Source organism: Entelurus aequoreus, linkage group LG08 (assembly GCF_033978785.1).
Source record: "Entelurus aequoreus isolate RoL-2023_Sb linkage group LG08, RoL_Eaeq_v1.1, whole genome shotgun sequence".
Taxonomy (NCBI): domain Eukaryota; kingdom Metazoa; phylum Chordata; class Actinopteri; order Syngnathiformes; family Syngnathidae; genus Entelurus; species Entelurus aequoreus.
Window position 1 is genome coordinate 28,794,472 of NC_084738.1, and position 18,165 is coordinate 28,812,636.

The window sequence follows — 18,165 nt, forward strand, 5'->3', positions numbered from 1 at the left end:
TCAAACATACTGTATACACATACTGTACATATACATTCACTGTACAAGCACACATATACACGTACTGTACATATACAAGTACATATGCACACATACACTCATGCACATAATCACGTTTCATCAAACATATATTAACGTTGTTGCCCTAGGGCAGGGGTCTCAAACTCAATTTACCTGGGGGCCACTGGATGCAGAAACTGGGTGAGGCTGGGCCGCAAAAAAAGATTTCTTAAAAAAAATCTATCATGCACTTTTTAATGAATTCACCTTCTTTGAATGGCTTTCCCGCCGTAGCAACCATCTCACTCACCATGTAGCTAGCTTTGACTGCTGCATCGCTCTTTTCGCTTGCTTTCTTGACGAAATCTTGTTGCCTCAGTAGACTGGTTTTAAAATTTGCAACCCGGTTCACTCTCTCATCTCCCTGGTATTTTGCATACTCCTCAGCATGTCTAGTTGTATAATGATGTTTCAAATTGTATTCCTTGTGCATCGCAACTTTCTCTGTATCAACTACAGAAAAGAGCCATAAGGATTATTCATAAAGTAGATTACTTAGAACACACTAAGATATTATTTATTAATTCCGGTTTATTGAAATTACAGGAGCTAGTAAAGTTACAGACGTTATGTGTCATGTTTAAGGCTAAAAGTAAAACATTACCAGCAAATTTACAAAAAATGTTTGTCATCACTTCTGAGAATGAAGAGCATAGAAGAAAAGGTCATTTCCAACATCAGTATTCAAGGACAACTTTAAAACAAATGTGCATATCAGTGGTGGGGGTTAAACTATGGAATTCTCTTTACAATGAGATAAAAGATTGTAAAAATATATTCTAATTGAAAAACTATATAAAGACAGAACAATAAGATCATATGGACAGCCATAAGTGTTTACATTTTGCTTTATATTTATTATTTTACTTATTTTTTGCCTGGTTTTGTATTTGTTTTGTATCATCCTGTGAGGTGTATATTACTTTTGTTTTTTTTGTTCAGTTTGTACATCATGAAGTTTTGCACTTCTTGTGTTTTTTTGTGTGTTTTTTTGTTTGTTTTCGTTATATTTGGATGTATTTGTTGGTTTATATGATATCATTAAGTAAGACTACGTATTATGTTGAAGGGGGCAGAAAAATATACGATTTTTCTTCATCCTGCTCCTTCTCAGGCATTGGTGTGTAAATGTATAATTGAATAATTGTGGTTTAATTGTCTATCGATCAAAGATGCACATCAATGAAGGAGATAAATAAAAATGAAATGAAATGAAAGACACGTTGGGGTGCCCCTATGCTCAACAAAGAAATATTGCATCAAAAATTGTCTCTGTCTGGAGCCAACGGGAGGGGAAGGAGGGGGGCTCACCGTGGAGTTTACAGTTACGGTAGCACAATTAGCCCCGAACGGGCTAACATCACCACTAACGTGTTACACGTCTGATTCGCCCAGCGACTCTCTGTCGGAGTATCAGCGCTGGGGTCCAGTGCACCACACTTTTGTATTGTCGCTCAGTCCTTCGGCGGAGTGCTCGTCTTCCCCGCCCGGACTGTTTACAACGGGGGCGGGAGCGAGCAGGCGGGCGAGCGAGGGAGGCAGGGAGGGAGGGAGGAAGAGCGTGAACGGGTGTCGTGGAAAAGCGGCAAAATGTTTCTCTGCTTGCATCACGCAAGTGACGTCAATGCATACTTGCCAACCTTGAGACCTCCGAATTTGGGAGATGGGGGGGGGGTTGAGGTGTATGTGGGGGGGTTGAGGTGGGCGGGGTTGGGAGGAGACGGGGTTGGGGGTAGGGGGTGTTTTTGTAGCCCGGAAGAGTTAGGGCTGCAAAGGATTCTGGGTATTTGTCCTGTTGTGTTTATGTTGTGTTTAGGTGCGGATGTTCTCCCGAAATGTGTTTGTCATTCTTGTTTGGTGTGGGTTCACAGTGTGGCGCATATTTGTAACAGTGTTAAAAAATAAAATATGACCACCCTCAGTGTGACATGTATGGCTGTTCCTCAAGTATGTCTTGCAATAACTTGCGTGTGTCTACAGAAGCCTCATACTACATGTGTCTGGGCCGGCACGCTGTTTGTATGGAGAAAAAGATGATGCGTTGACAGTTTCTGGAGGACACTTAAGGCAGTGCCATCAAGGCAGTGCCATCAAGGCACGCCCTCGCCACACCGTGATTGGTAGATTTCTTCAGCTCCGCACACAACGCTGTCAAGCGCCATTCATTTAAAACTCGCGGGCCGCACTAACATTTAACTTTCATATTAAGGTGGGGGCCGCAAAATAACGTCTCGCGGGCCGCAATTGGCCCGCGGGCCGCGTGTTTGAGACCTCTGCCCTAGGGTAAACTGGGTATAACACATGGCACACTGACAAAGCTTAACCTATTGTTACTATAACAATCTACAAGGTTAATGTAGGTTGCTTCTCTTTCTTCCCCTCCATTTTTCTGCATTATTTCGTATCTCAAGTTATCATTACGTATATGTATTGTTGCATTTGAACAATTGTATTGTTGATAATAAAGGTAAAGTATTGCTATTGTTTATTATCAATAGCACTATTTCTATTGGTATTCATATTGCTCCATCTTTAGTGTAATAATGCTCATTGTCATTTCTGTATTTTTTATTTTTATTTTCGCTAACTGCTTATTTGCTATTACTTTTACCATCATATTTGTACATGTAGTATTTGCTGATGTTGCTCTGTTGTTGTAGTTGTTGTTGTTGTGTTTGCTGTTGTTGTTTTTGTCTCTTTGTCTAATCCCCCTCTTGTCCCCACAATTCCCCCCTCTGTCTTCCTTTTTCTCTCTTTCTATCCCCTCCTGCTCCGGCCCGGCTGCACCAAATGATAATATAAATACATTTAATAAAGTCAAAATACAAGTAAGGCAACAAGAGAAGTATCCTACACTTCTCTTTTGTAAAGTAAATCTGAACAGCCGATATGGGCATCTACATCTGCTATATGATTTGCCCGAGAAGCTGGGCAGGACATTATAAAAAAAAGAAAATTTAAAAAATCCCAAACAGATTTTCCTCTTATTAATTAGCAATTACCTTTTCTATATTAAAGACAATCCATAAACGTGGATGCATATGCAAAAGTGCAATATATTTATCTGTACAGTAATCTAATTACAGTATATATGCACCTTATTGCTCTTTTATCCTGCACTACGACGAGCTAACGCAAAAACATTTCGTTCTTATCTGTACTGTAAAGTTCAAATTTGAATGACAATAAAAGGAAGTCTAAGTCTTAAATTTCCCAACAATTCTGTCAGCTAAAAAACAGCAAAAATTAATGTACTACAGTGCTTTTTTTTTTATTTTTTAGCCCATGTTGCGTACTCCGGTACAGTAGATGGCGCTATGCACCTTTATAGTAATGGCTCTATTAAGATGAAAAGACGAAGTACAGCAATGCACTCCAAACTGCGCATGCGTTTACTGTGGCACTCGTGGATTTATCAGGCAGCATGGGTGAGAAAATGCAAGTCGAACTCGACCACACACAGGTAAATAAATAGGCTTTTTTCTCTTTTAAATCAACTTTACACGATTTTATGGCATGATTGTGCGTAGTAGGTGGGATTATGTTATTCATTAACCTTTTATAAAGTGACCAGCAACCGTCTTGTTGTGTTTTTCTAGCTGCGAAGCTAACCCACACAGTTTTGACTCCTTTTAATGGAGGTCTTCATTTTTAGAATGTAACATTTGTGTTTTGCAGGTGAAAAAGGCAGTTTTAGCCTTACAAGCTTTCCTGAAATCAAAAGCCGGGGGCGAGTCTCTTTTTCAGGACGAGTCCCAGAAAATCAGTCTGCTCTTTACCTTCTGGGGGATCCCCTGTCGGTCTCAGACCTTTCTAATGTACGTATACTAGACCGGTAACTCTTAGTGGGTATGTGTGTAAAAAATAGTTAATTTACATGAAAACAATGTTACCAGAGTGATAGTGTCATTTTTCTATGATAAATATTAAGGAAGAGATGCATTTTTTAACCCGGTGAAAATGTACCAATTTATGGTCTAATTCTTTAATACAAAGTCAAAAGGGCTCCAAATGTTAGGTGCAACAGTTTTTGATAAGTTCGATTTTTAAAATGTCTTGGCTTTCTTAAAGGGGAATCTTGCTTACTCAAAATCATTATATAAGACAAGAACACGTGTTTTTTAATGCATTCTAAATAGCAAATGAAGGCAATCAAAAGTCCGCTTACAATGGGGCAAATGGGAGCTGCTCTATTCTGCCCATGAATTGCCCTGAAACATCCAAAAATCTCCAATAAAAGGGACCTGCACTATTTTTTAACATTTTGCCTATCGTTCACCATCATTATGAAAGACATGACGGATGGGGGTCCTCTGTTTTTTCCATATAATCCTATAAATAACCATCTAAAAAGTGGCAACAATACTCCATTTATATTTTGCGACTTGAATATTAACCAAGTATTAGTGATATTGTTATTATAAGCGCTAACGCAGACAAACTATTTACAGCGGCGACGTAATCACTACCGTGTGTCCCTATGTTTACATTATTGAGTGGTGTGCTGCTTCCTGGCTCCCTGTAAGTTTATTGTAGATCATAAATTATGCCTCTTACCTGCACAGAAGAAGGCTGACAACTTATTCCGATTTAGGACCCGTAAATGGCGAGAATGACACAAAAAGACGCTTGGTCTCCCCCCGCCCTCACCATCATGTTTCTTTGAAGATTACGGTACTTTTTCATCTAAATGGGAATATATGAACATCCTAGCAGTCGGTATCCTAATGACAGCAGACCTTGCACAGTAAGTGATGTTTTGTTTGTTGGCTCTCAAAGTCTGCAGTGAGTAATCAGTGATGGAGGGAAAAAAAGCGGAAGTTGTTTTTTAAATTAATGAGCAGCATATGTTTAAAATGATCAAAATACATAAATATTAAGTATTAAAAATGTGCCTGTTACTAAAATACATATATACATTCATCATGTATATAAAACCTAATGGAGGTGTTTGGATTTTTTTAAGGGCTTTATAGGCGCAATAGTATTGTAAGCAGACTTTTGATCACATTTATTTAATATGTAGAATGCATTAAAAATGATCTAGAATAAACTTCCACAAGCAAGGAAGCGAGGTAGCAGCTCACTCGTCGATCATGTTGACATTAGAACACAGGCTTGTGATTGTGGCGTCGTTATAGTTTGTCTGCATTAGCACTTATATTAACAATATCACTAATACTTGCTTAATATTTAAGTCACGAAATGTAAATGTATGGTTGTTGGCACTTTTTGGATGGTTGTTTATTGGGTTTCAATGACTGATTAGAGGACCTCCCATTGGCTCCGTTGTAAGCGGTCTTTTATTGATGTTTATTTACGAGTAAGAATGCGTAAAAATGCATCCGTCATGTCTTTCATAATTGTTTTGATTTTGAATGATAGGCAAAATTCCCAAAAAAGTGCAGTTCCCCTTTTAATGGAGGTTTTTTAAGGGCTTTTTCAGTATAGAGCGGCTCCCATAGGCCCTATTGTAAGATGACTTTTGATTGCATTTATTTACTATTTAGAATGCTTTAAAAAAACATGTTCTTGTTTAACATAAAGATTGTGAATAATAAGCAAAATTCCAGAAAAGGTGCACTTCCCTTTTAATTTTTACCTGATTTTTAAAAGGTTGGTAGTTGATATCATTGGAAAGTTTGCTAAATAAAAAAAAAAAGTTTTATCATGTTATAATGTTAAATATTTTTCCATCAATTAATTCTAAAGCACTGCATAGAAACCTTGTCAAGACTGAAAAATATAAAAATTGTCAACATATCTACGGTACTAATATTTTATGACTTATAAGAATCATTAATATAAGTGGAATTTAATGAATTATCAAACAAAATAAGATATATTGTTATGAATTAAAAATAGCTAGATTTTGTAAAATAAAAATCATTTGATTCTCATCAGCAACCGTGCGTGTAGGGCAGGGGTCGGCAACCTTTACCACTCAAAGAGCCATTTTGGCAAGTTTCACACATTAAAGAAAGTAATGGGAGCCACAAAAATGTTTTTAAAATTTAAAATGAAAAACACCGCATACAAAGCTTACATGCTTTGTGCTATGTTAACCAGGGGTCTCAGACACACGCACCGGCACGCACTTTAATGTGGGAATTTGATGTTAGTGCAGCCCGCGAGTTTTGGATGAATGTCGCTTGCGTCACACTTGCCAACCCTCTCATTTTTCCCGGGAGACTCCCGAATATCAGAGTGTGATGACACTGCATTTGGCGCCCTATACAGTCTGCCCAATCAGTGTACCTGCTCGGCCACAAGTGGAATGTAGCTTTAGCTTGCTCACGTAAGAGACAGCAAGGCTACTAACTCAGCAGCCACACATCTTACACTGACGGTACCAATACCCAGAATCCCATGCAGCCCTAACTCTTCCGCTCAACCAACCACGAAGAGGGGGGGGGGGGGGGGGGTTGATGTGTGGGGGGATTTGGTGGTAGCGGGGTGTATAATGTAGACCGGAAGAGTTAGGACTGCATGGGATTCTGGGTAATGGTTGTGTTGTGTTTATGTTGTGTTACAGTGGGATGTTCTCCAGAAATGTGTTTTTCATTCTTTTTTGGCGTGGGTTCACAGTGTGGCGCATATTTGTAACGTAACAATGTTGAAGTTGTTTGATACGGCTACCGTCAGTGTAAGCTGTGTGGCTGATGAGTAACTGTGCTTTGCTGTCTCCTGTGTGAGCAAGTAATAACCATATACAACAGGTGGCTGGCCTGGCACGCTGTAAGTAAATGCTATAGAGGACAATTACTGCAGTGCAATTAGGGCACGCCCTTTATATAGTAATTAGAGTGTTAATAGGATTATTTTTCCCTGGGAGTAGTCTATGAGAGACACTGACTGACATCCATAAGTCTCCTGGGAAAATCGAGGGGGTCGGAATGCATGTAGCTGAGCCGCATCAGAGTGGTCAAGGAGCCGCATGCGGCTCCGGAGCCGCGGGTTGCCGACCCCTGGTGTAGGGGGATGGCGTGGCTCGGGTGGTTGAGCGGCCATGCTTGCAACTTAAGGGTTTCTGGTTCGATCCCAGCTTCCGCTATCCTGGTCACGTCTGTTTGTCCTTGAGCCAGACACTTCACCCTTGCTCCTGATGGGTCGGGTTAGCGCCTTGCATGGCAGCTTTCACCATCAGTGTGTGAATGAGTGAATGTTGAAATAGTGTCAAAGAGCCTTGAGTACCTTGAAGGTAGAAAAGTGCTACACAAGTAAAATCCATTTACTAGTTACCATATATGTATAAGCAATCCAATCAGAACCCCAGATGGCGATCACATTTTTTCTCTCAAAATATGCATAGAAAAAGCTAATTCATAGCTCAGAATGAAAAAACATGCCGAAGTTGTTTAAATATACAGTAATAGAAACATAAAGTACAGTTCCGGTGTATTTTTTATTGATCAAATTCATTAAATTAGCGTTGGAAATGACGTAAAATTTGAGTATACATAATTGGTCGGACTCTACTTGTGAGTCACATCACAGTGACCAGGCGGAGGAATCTTACTTGGAGGGGAGGAAACAGGTGGTAGAGGTGAACGACATGCCATCAGCATGCGACTGTGAATTGTTCTTGTTTGCGGATGACTCGACCCTGCTGGTATCCGACAAGGACAAACGCGTTAGTCCCAACACGGATTATGATGATAGTATATATATGTATCATGAATCAATTTAAGTGGACCCCAACTTAAACAATTTGAAAAACTTATTCGGGTGTTACCATTTAGCGGTCAATTGTACGGAATATGTACTTCACTGTGCAATCTACTAATAAAAGTCTCAATCAATCAATCAAAGTCGGCGAGTCTCGTAGATTTTTTGAAGGAGAGTTTTGTTGCGTGTAAATTATTGCAAATTTTATTGGTGCGTTGTGGTGCCAGTACTAATTTTGCTGTTCTGGATAATCTAGGATACGTGTTCTACATTATCAGTGTTGGTGTATAGTGGGGGTGAAAACAACGCAAATATATTTGAACTCTGAAAACAGCGATTCGGTCACTACTCACAATTGCGCAAATACACACATACCCATTCTTAACATCCTTAATGTTTTATACATTTGCATTATTAAAATTTTTTGTATATTAACATTATCCTTGTCCTCAGTCCATTGCCTCATGGCCAACGGACAGACGTTGAGGAAGTGTGTCTCTTTACGAGAGATGAGCCCAAAATGACCACGGATCAAACTCAGCGATTTTATAAGAGGTTGCTGGAAGAGAGGGGCGTTAAAACTATTACAGAGGTAACCATTTGTTAAAGTGTGCTATTAATATTGTCATTTATGTGCAACAAGAAATATTTTGCCAATACTAAATATTATTCTTTATTCTGGCCAGATAATCCCCTTTGATGTCCTGCGAAAGGAGTACAAACCTTATGAGGCTAAACGACGTCTTCTGGGGAATTTTGACATGTTTCTCTCAGACAGTCGCATCCGGCACCTTCTTCCATCCCATATCGGAAAGAAGTTCTATGACATGAAAAAGTAAGCGTTTTACTCTTTTATACATCTTGTTTACACACTTTAATAACATGTTTTTTGTTTCTGTGGAACCTGCATGAGTCAATCCTGCTTATGTTGACATTCCATCTACAGTGGAACCTCGATTTACGAACTTAACTGGTTCTTGAATATGGTTTGTAAATCAAAGTTTGTATAGCAAAGCAGAGTTCCCCATAAGAAACAATATAACCAGGTTTCCGCGGGGCATTAAATGGATTTTGTGAAAATTAAGGCCTTAAATTGCTTTAAAAAACATTAAATTCGATGTCCGGAGGCATTAAAACCTATATACAATTGTAAGACTGGACCAACTGTAGTAGGTCAATCAATTGAACGGTAAATGAAAATGTACACAATAACTTGTCCATCCTCGATACATTGCTACGTCTGCCTGTGTTTCTTTTCGTCGGCTGCGGCTTTCAAACTGGATAAAAGAGGTCTTGTAAGGTCCGGTCCGAAAATGTGAAAAGCGCTTCCTCAGTACGGAAAAATTTAACGACTGTGGAAGCCCGAACTTTGCCATTCTTTGGTCACTGTAGGCGTGTAGTCCTTAACTGTGACACCATGTCATGTTAATTAGGAAGCTGAGCTTGTTTCATACACGGCTCCTTTATTTCGCTCGTGTCCAGTTCAACACACATGAGCTAACTTGGCTAACAATAGCAGCTCTCGTGACCTACAATGGCTTAGAATGGACAAACAAGACAATTCTCACAATGTAATATGTAATTTCTCAATGTAGAAAGACGTTTGTCATATATTCACGTTCACATTTTAGATAGCTAGTGCTAGCGTGCGTCTCTGGCCAATGAGCAGTGTCAACAGTCTGAGTTTATCAAAGTGCGATTATCGATTACGGTTTTACAATATTTTTAATTGACAACGGTAATACTAACCGTTGGTAGTTTTACCGCTGTTTATCTTTATAAGGCTTATCGTTACATCCCTACATTGTAGTTTAGACATACAACAGAATTAATGTTGGAGATTTGCAATGTATGGCTAAAGAGACACTCACATAAGATGTTGGTCAACTAACAAAAATAATTTCAATACTACGACCAAAGTTTCAAGTAGACACGTGTCATCTGCTCTTTCTTTTTTTGTCAGAGAGCCGATTTCTGTGAACATGGAGAGCAAGCATCTGGCCAGAGACCTCCAGAGAATCATCCAGGGCACAGTTGCAAAGGTCAACAACAAGGGCTCCTGCTGGTGGGTTGAAAAAGTGTTAACTGTGTTTGTCTGTGCTGCTCTTTTCTAATATAGAACTAAATAGAATACTTGCCATTGCATTTTCTTAATGAAAAATAAATGTAGATAGTCTTCCTCAAAACTCAGTCACATTGAGGGAGGTGGTTCAACCTTTAATTTAAAATATGTTTCTATCTAATCAAGTTATAAGGGAACTGCACTTTTTTTGGAATTATGCCTATTGTTCACAATCATTATGAGATACATGACAATGGATGTTTTTTAATGCATTGTAAATATTAAATAAATGCGATCAAAAGTCTGCTTACAGTGGAGCTTATGGGAGCCATTCAATTCTGCCTAAAAGCCCTCCAAAAACAACCAAACACCTCCATTAGTGTTTTATGTATGTATGATGTAAGTGTGTATGAAATGTAGTAACGGGCACATTAATAACATTTGATATTTATGTATTTTGATCGTTTTAAGCATATGCGGCGCATTAGTTAAAAAAAACTCATCACGATGTTTGCTTTTTTTCATCACTAATTTCTGCTCACTGCAGACTTTGAGAGCCAACAAACATAATAAAACATCACTTACTATACAGGACTGTCTCAGAAAATTTGAATATTGTGATAAAGTTCTTTATTTTCTGTAATGCAATTAAAAAAAAACAAAAATTACATAAATTCTGGATTCATTACACATCAACTGAAATATTGCAAGCCTTTTATTATTTTAATATCACTGATTATGGCATACAGCTTAAGAAAACTCAAAAATCCTATCTCAAAGAATTAGAATATTTCCTCAGACCAAGTAAAAATAAAAGTATTAATAAAAGGCTTGCAATATTTCAGTTGATGTGTAATGAATCCAGAATGTATGACATTTTTGTTTTTTTAATTGCATTACAGAAAATAAAGAACTTTATCACAATATTCTAATTTTCTGAGACAGTCCTTTATAACAGTGGTCCCCAACCACTGGCTCGATTGGTACCGGGCCGCAGAAGAATTTTTTATTTATTTTTTATTTTTTTATAATATTTTTTATTTATTTTTATTTATTTTTTATTAAATCAACATAAATAACACAAGATACACTTACAATTAGTGCACCAACCCAAAAAACCTGGACATGTTTCAAACATTGGCAGGGTTTTTGCGTGAGACTGAGCCTGCGCCTTCATTCACCAAGCTGCTGCACGATCACCTGTCTGTGCTTTTAAAAGAGTTTGAGCGCTACTTCCCAACTTCAAAAGACCCACAAACTGCCAAGGAAGGGATCCGTGACCCATTTGTCAACAAAGCAGATGAATCCAGCATGTCTGTGCAAGAAGAAGATCAAATGCTGGAGATTGCAAATGACGGCAGCCTTAAAAGTGTATTTCAGACAAAAACTCTGCCTGTTTTCTGGATTAAAGTCATGGCAGAATACCCCGAGATCGCCACCACAGCACTGAAAACACTGTTGCCATTTCCAACATCCTATCTGTGTGAAGCGGGATTTTCTGCAGTGACAGCCACCAAAACAAAACAACGTAGCAGACTGGACATAAGCAACACACTTCGGGTGTCTTTGTCTCCCATTACCCCCAGTTGGTACCGTCTCGTTGCAGAGAAACAAGCTCAGGGCTCCCATTGATTTAGCGTTACGGTGAGTTAAAAATCTCATGCACTTTATATTTGTTTTTAATGTTGTATCTGCATCTTATTTTGAAGGCATGTAAACGTTACCATAGCAACGAAAATCAGAGCGGTTTGGGCAGAGGGAGGTGAGGGAGAGGAGGAGCTTGTGAGTCGACTAGGGCACACAAACATGCAGGAGGCTTATCTGACGGTTCAAACTGACAACTTTATTTCAGCTGTTGAAAAATAACATTCATAATGAAGGTAGTGTGGAATTGCTAATTCTTGTCATTTATATATTTTTCCACATGATTTTTTTATTTATGTAATGGACAGAGAGGAAATTACCAGAGACGTTGATGTTATACTGATGTTATGTTGTTGGCGCAATGTGCTAACAAAGGTCCATATGAGTACACAGTGGATTCACGTTTATTATTTTACTTTTTTCATGGAAAAAAAAAAAAATCAAATGTTACCTTTTAGAGTACAGACTGTTCTAATCTGGTCTTTACCATTTTCTTATTTTGGTTTACTGATTGGCAACACTAAATTGGCCCTCGTGTGAGTGTGAATGGTTGTCGATCTGTCTGTGTTGGCCCTGCGATGAGGTGGCGACTTGTCCAGTGTGTATTCTGCCTTCCTTCCGAATGCAGCTGTGCTCCAGCCCCCCGTCAACCCAAAAGGGACAGGCGGTAGAAATGGAAGGATGGGTTTATCATCACTGCTACGCTTGTGAAAGGTTACAGACAAATGTTAAAATACTGTAATGGCACACTTCTCATCCAGTTTTTTCCATTTTCATTGACATTTTAGTGTCTGCTGTATTTTGGTTCTGAAAAATGTCTCTCAAAATTCTCTTTCTACTAATTGAACCTCACGAAAATGTTGGTGCCATAGAAAGTCTCCAGATGGAGACCACCAATAGCTAAAAAAAAGCCAACATGTAATCATTTGACTGGTTGCAAATAAAGATGTTTATGGTGCTCCATTGCAGCATGGTACGTGTTGGCCACTCTGGCATGGCTGCAGATGAGTTAACGGAAAATATCGAGGTGGTTGTCAAATCTTTGGCGGAAATACTGAATAAGGTGAGTACAGCAGGTTTTTTTACCATTACATTAATTAGGTAATTTCAGCGGCAATATTTTGTTACTTTACTGTACTTGTAAAATAATTTGGAAACTAGAATCTACGTTTCCTTGCACTCAATGTGTTTGATTCCTCAAATAATTAGGCTCAAAATAAAATTTCTTAAACACATGGGAACACTTAAATCTGATCGTGTTTGACTTATGAAAAATCGGATTAAAATACAGAGGGGCATTTTTACCACTGTTACATGGCCTTTCCTTTTAACAACATTCACATTTTTGGGAACTGAGGAGACCAATTTTTTGAAGCTTTTCAGGTGGAATTCTTTTTCATTCTTGCTTGATGTACAGCTTAAGTTGTTCAACAGTCCGGGGTCTCCGTTGTCGTATTTTACACTTCATAATGCTCCACACATTTTCAATGGGAGACAGGTCTGGACTACAGGCAGGCCAGTTTAGTAACCACACTCTTTTACTACAAAGCCATGCTGTCGTAACATGTGCAAAATGTGGCTTGGCATTATCTTGCTGAAATAAGCAGGGGCGTCCATGTAAAAGATGTTGCTTGGATGGCAACATATGTTGCTCCAAATCCTGTATTTACCTTTCAGCATTAATGGTGCCTTCACAGATGTATAAGTTACCCATACTTTGGGCACTAATACATCCCCATACCATCACAGATGATGGCTTTTGAACTTTGCGCCTAGAGCAGTCCAGATGGTTCTTTTCCTCTTTGATCCGGAGGACATGACATCCACAGTTTCCAAAAACAATTTGAAATGTCGACACGTCAGACCACAGAACACTTCTCCACTTTGCATCAGTCCATCTTAGATGAGCTCAGGCCCAGCGAAGCCGGCGGCGTTTCTTGGTGTTGATAAATGGCTTTCGCTTTGCATAGTAGAGTTTTAACTTGCACTTACAGATGTAGCGACAAACTGTAGTTACTGACAGTGGTTTTCTGAAGTGTTCCTGAGCCCATGTGGTGATATCCTTTACACACTGATGTCGGTTTTTGATGCAGTACCGCCTGAGGGATCGAGGGTCACGGGCATTCAATGTTGGTTTTTGGGCTTGCCGCTTACCTACAGTGATTTCTCCAGATTCTCTGAACCTTTTGATGATATTACGGACCGTAGATGGTGAAATCCCTAAATTCCTTGCAATAGCTTAAACTGTTTGACAATGTGCTCATGCATTTGTTCACAAAGTGGTGACCCTCGCCCCATCCTTGTTTGTGAATGACTGAGCATTTCATGGAAGCTGCTTTTATACCCAATCATGGCACTCACCTGTTCCCAATTAGCCTGTTCACCTGTGTGATGTTCCAAATAAGTGTTTAATGAGCATACCTCAACTTTCTCAGTCTTTTTTGCCACTTGTGCCAGCCTTTTTGAAACATGTTGCAGGCATCAAATTCCAAATGAGCCAATATTTGCAAAAAATAACAAAGTTTACCAGTTTGAGCGTTATGTATCTTGTCTTTGCAGTCTATTCAATTGAATATAGGTTGAAAAGGATTTGCAAATCATTGTATTCCGTTTTTAATTACGATTTACACAATGTGCTAACTTCACTGGTTTTGGGTTTTGTACATTTAAATTATTTTGATACTGGTACCAAATGATTGATATCGGGACAACCCCAGAGCCCTCTATTTGAAATGAAGCATTTGTTCAAGTTGAAGGCACCTCATGTATTGAGGCACTGCATCCTTTTACAGCGGTCTTTTGACAGTCACTGATCATCATTGAGATGTTTCTACAGCTTAATTGGTGTCCTTTAGTTGTCAGTTGATTTGATGGACGTGAATACTTTGCAGATCATCTATATTGGTCTTTCCAACAGCACGCTCTTCACTAAATGTCTGTTTTGTTTTATTATTGAAGGGACCAAGGATGAAGATTATCCACTTAAAGAGTGAGAAGTCAGTGGCTCTGCCAATCTACACTTCAGACCTAAGCCACATCACTGACCCCAAAGCTAAAAAGGAGAAGGAGGCTCCTTCCAAAGCAAAGGTGAGAACAAATTCAGGATTAAGTTTGTCTTGATGCAAAATATTTTGTGATGTCCATCTCCTGTATGTTGAATTCCAGGCTAAAAAACCAACAGAGGACACAAAAGTAACTGCAGAGGATGGAGAGCAGAAGGGAAAGAAAAGAAAGCTAGAGAAGGATGAAGATGGGGAAGAAATTCCACAGCTGGTTCCCATCGAGATGAGTAGCAAAACACCTAAATTCCAGGTCAGTGCTGCATGCAGCCATCATATTTCAACTACTTCAAGTACAAAATGTCAGACATTGATTTTTGTGTTCTCTTGTTGCAGTCCGAACAAATGCAGCGAAAGAAAACAGCCGCGTCTGGTGCAAAGACACAAGCAGCCATTTTGCGGAGACTCATCAAGGGAAGCGGCAAGACTAAACCGAAAGGAAAAGTACCTAAGGGAAAAGTACCTAAGGGAAAAGTGCCCAGGGGAAAAGTGCCCAGGGGAAAAGTACCTAGGGGAAAAGTAGCTAAAGTCAGATAGTTCACTTTATTTTGTTGTATAACGAATACATCAACCATGTCACAGCTTGTCTCTGCATGTACAATTATCAACTAATAAACAGAAACATGTCGTCATGTTAACACTTTTAGAAAAACTTTCTGGCCCAGTCCTTGAAATGTTGACAATACTAACCTTTTCAATCATTACTTTTTAAGTAGGACTGTGAATTGATTCAAATATTTAATTGTGATTAATAACATTTTGTCCATGGTTAACAGATGATTTTCAAATTTGTATTACTATCAGCATGGGACTTGACAAAAGGTTTGCTTTATGCAAACGATTATTAACGTTTTTTGGGGGTTTTAAACAGCTTAACACAATATGGACAAACTATCTCTCAAACACACTTTTGCACATGCTTGACACTTTGCGGTAGGCTTACTTTAAAAACAAACCTCCTATAAATGACTATAAAACTGGCTTTGGGTCAGCCAAGTGTGTATCCGCGTTAGTAAGGAGTCTCCTAGGGATAGAATGTTTCATGGAAAAAAACTCAAACCACTCGCTTGACCTGATACGGCGTGTTACTAATTGGTTTGGAGTGTGTATGTGTACCGTATTTTTCTGAGTATAAGTCGCTCCGGAGTATAAATCGCACCGGCCGAAAATGCATGACAAAGAAGGAAAAAAAACATATGTTAGTAGGGTTGGATATCGTTGGAATTCGAACGATTCCGATTCCGATTCTTCTTGTACCATGCCGGGATCAATGTGTTTGACAGGTAGTCCCTGGAAGGTGGTATGTATTTTGGGTTGAGAGTTTTCACCATATCCCTGCAAACATAAACAAACATGTAATGTTGCTGTTACTGTTTAGCCCAGTATCAATTAGCTTAGCTCTAGCGTTATTGCTTAACTAACCTAAATGTTGGAGATTCCACCTCTGAAAAGGGATGCAGTCTTTTGACTATGTGTGCAGTGACCTTTCTGTGGCACTCTTCCGTCTGTGGCACCGACATTTTCCCCATTGCCGCTACGGTGAACGGAGTATGCTGAGCACATCGCGGAGCCTGGCTAGCAGGTTGTAAATTGTCTGTGAAAAAATATGCGGGCTAATTTTTTAGCTGCCTCGACGTTGGCGCAAAACACATTATTTATTGCATATATATTGTTTTACTTACCGGATTCGGACTGCAATGCAGTCACCGAGGTGCCAGGCTGGGCGTCGAAGCCAGAGGAAGAGGCACAGGAGGACGGTCGGCGCAGCGCATCGAAGACGGGACACGCATTTATTTGTACTCGGAGGTGCTTCATCATGTTCGACGTGCACCCTCCTAAGCACGGAACAGTCCTGTCGCACGTGTTACATTTCGCCGATATTTCATTTTTTTTAGTAAAATAAAGCCACACTTCGACCGCCGACGCCCGCTATCCATGCTTGACTGACTCGCTCGGCTACATGGGCTCGGCTATGCTAACACTTCCGGCGGTGGGCGCTTCTTCGTTGGTGTTTAGCGGCTTCTTCTTCCGGTCGGCGGACTTATTCTTTTTTTCCGGTCGGTGGACTGGGTTTCGAAACCAGGAATCGAAATTTAAACTTTTGAACGATTCCGGGAGAATCTGAAAGTTAGTCCCGGTTCCAATCGATACTCGATACCCAACCCTATATATAAGTCGCACTAGAGTATAAGTCGCATTTTTGGGGGAAATTTATTTGATAAAACCCAACACCAAGAAGAATAGACATTTGAAAGGCAATTTAAAATAAATAAAGAATAGTGAACAACTGGCTGAGTAAGTGTACGTTATATGACGCATAAATGACCAACTGAGAACGTACCTGGTATGTTAACGTAACATATTATGGTAAGAGTCATTGAAATAACTATAACATATAGAACATGCTATACGTTTACCAAACAATCTGTCACTGCTAATCGCTAAATCCGATGAAATCTTATACGTCTAGTCTCTTACGTGAATGAGCTAAATAATATTATTTGATATTTTACGGTAATGTGTTAATTTCACACACAAGTCGCTCCTGAGTATAAGTCGCACCCCCGGCCAAACTATGAAAAAAAACTGCGACTTATAGTCCGAAAAATACGGTAGTTTAATTTGGAAATGGCCTGGTCTTGTCGGGAGAGTGACTTGTTTTGGAGCTGGGCCATGTACCCTTTTCTTTTTCCCATTTCTGTTTGCTATTTCTTCCCGCTTGTGGGTCAACATAACTGGAATATAGCTGCCTTTCCACACACTAGGGTCACACTTAGGATGTACGTACAATAATCGCCTATCATAAAAATTGTGCCGTTAAAAAATATATACATTGTAAGGGCTATATATAATAAATAAATGTTCTTTGACCGCCCTAGTTTTTGAGTCGTGCTGGGAGTTTCACAATATAAGTGTTTGACTTTTTTTATGTGCTTTTTTAAAGAACATGGTTTGCTTGAAGATGATTGTCATCTGAGCTATGCACATGTAGCAGCTGTTGTATGGCGGGGATGAGTCTATTGTCAGGCCGTTAACTCCTATACAATACCACTAGTTGGAAAGACTGCATTATTTTAACACCTTAAACTCATTGTGGTCATCTACAAACATACCTGTTATTGCAGAGAGCTGTTTCTAATATTTTGGTTGCCTCATTTAAAACACTAGAGATCCTAGGGACATTTTGTGCTATTCAGTTTGTTGTGATAAATTAATATATTGCAGGTTGAAATTCCCTGGAGGATGTTTGTCAGATTTAAAATTGCCATCTTTTTTCCGTATATTAGTCTAAAAGGCCAATGCAGCACAAAACACATTTGAGGACAAAAACTGTCCTGTCCTGTTGAAAACTTTCTATTGTAATCCTTTGTTAGTGTTTTAATTTGAAATACTGTACAGCCTTTCAATTTTGTCCACCAGATGGCCCTACTCTTGCCCATTCACAGCATGCAGCAACATTTCACAAATCTCTCCTGCTTTCAGCAAATGTGCCAGAGTGCCTTGCTACTGAAATTATAAGAGTGTTTGTATAAAAGGACAACCATTCATGAGCAGTTAATGTATATATTTTTTAAAACATTTCATTTCATGCAGTGTGTGTAGACATTTAAGGGGGGAAATGAATGTATTTCATTTTGGGACAAGGTCACAAAATGTAAAAAAAATTGTGAA

General features: G+C 39.2%; 1 protein-coding gene across 1 annotated transcript; it reads left to right on the forward strand.

Moving 5' to 3' along the window:
- The first annotated feature begins 3,371 nt into the window (after positions 1–3,371).
- rsl1d1 (ribosomal L1 domain containing 1) lies at positions 3,372–15,131 on the forward strand. Its single transcript, XM_062056217.1, has 9 exons — positions 3,372–3,523; positions 3,739–3,878; positions 8,182–8,320; positions 8,415–8,563; positions 9,692–9,793; positions 12,404–12,497; positions 14,393–14,521; positions 14,600–14,746; positions 14,830–15,131. Exons 1-9 carry the CDS (start codon positions 3,485–3,487, stop codon positions 15,028–15,030), a joined length of 1,140 nt encoding a protein of 379 aa, XP_061912201.1. The 5' UTR covers positions 3,372–3,484; the 3' UTR covers positions 15,031–15,131.
- The last annotated feature ends 3,034 nt before the right edge of the window (positions 15,132–18,165 follow it).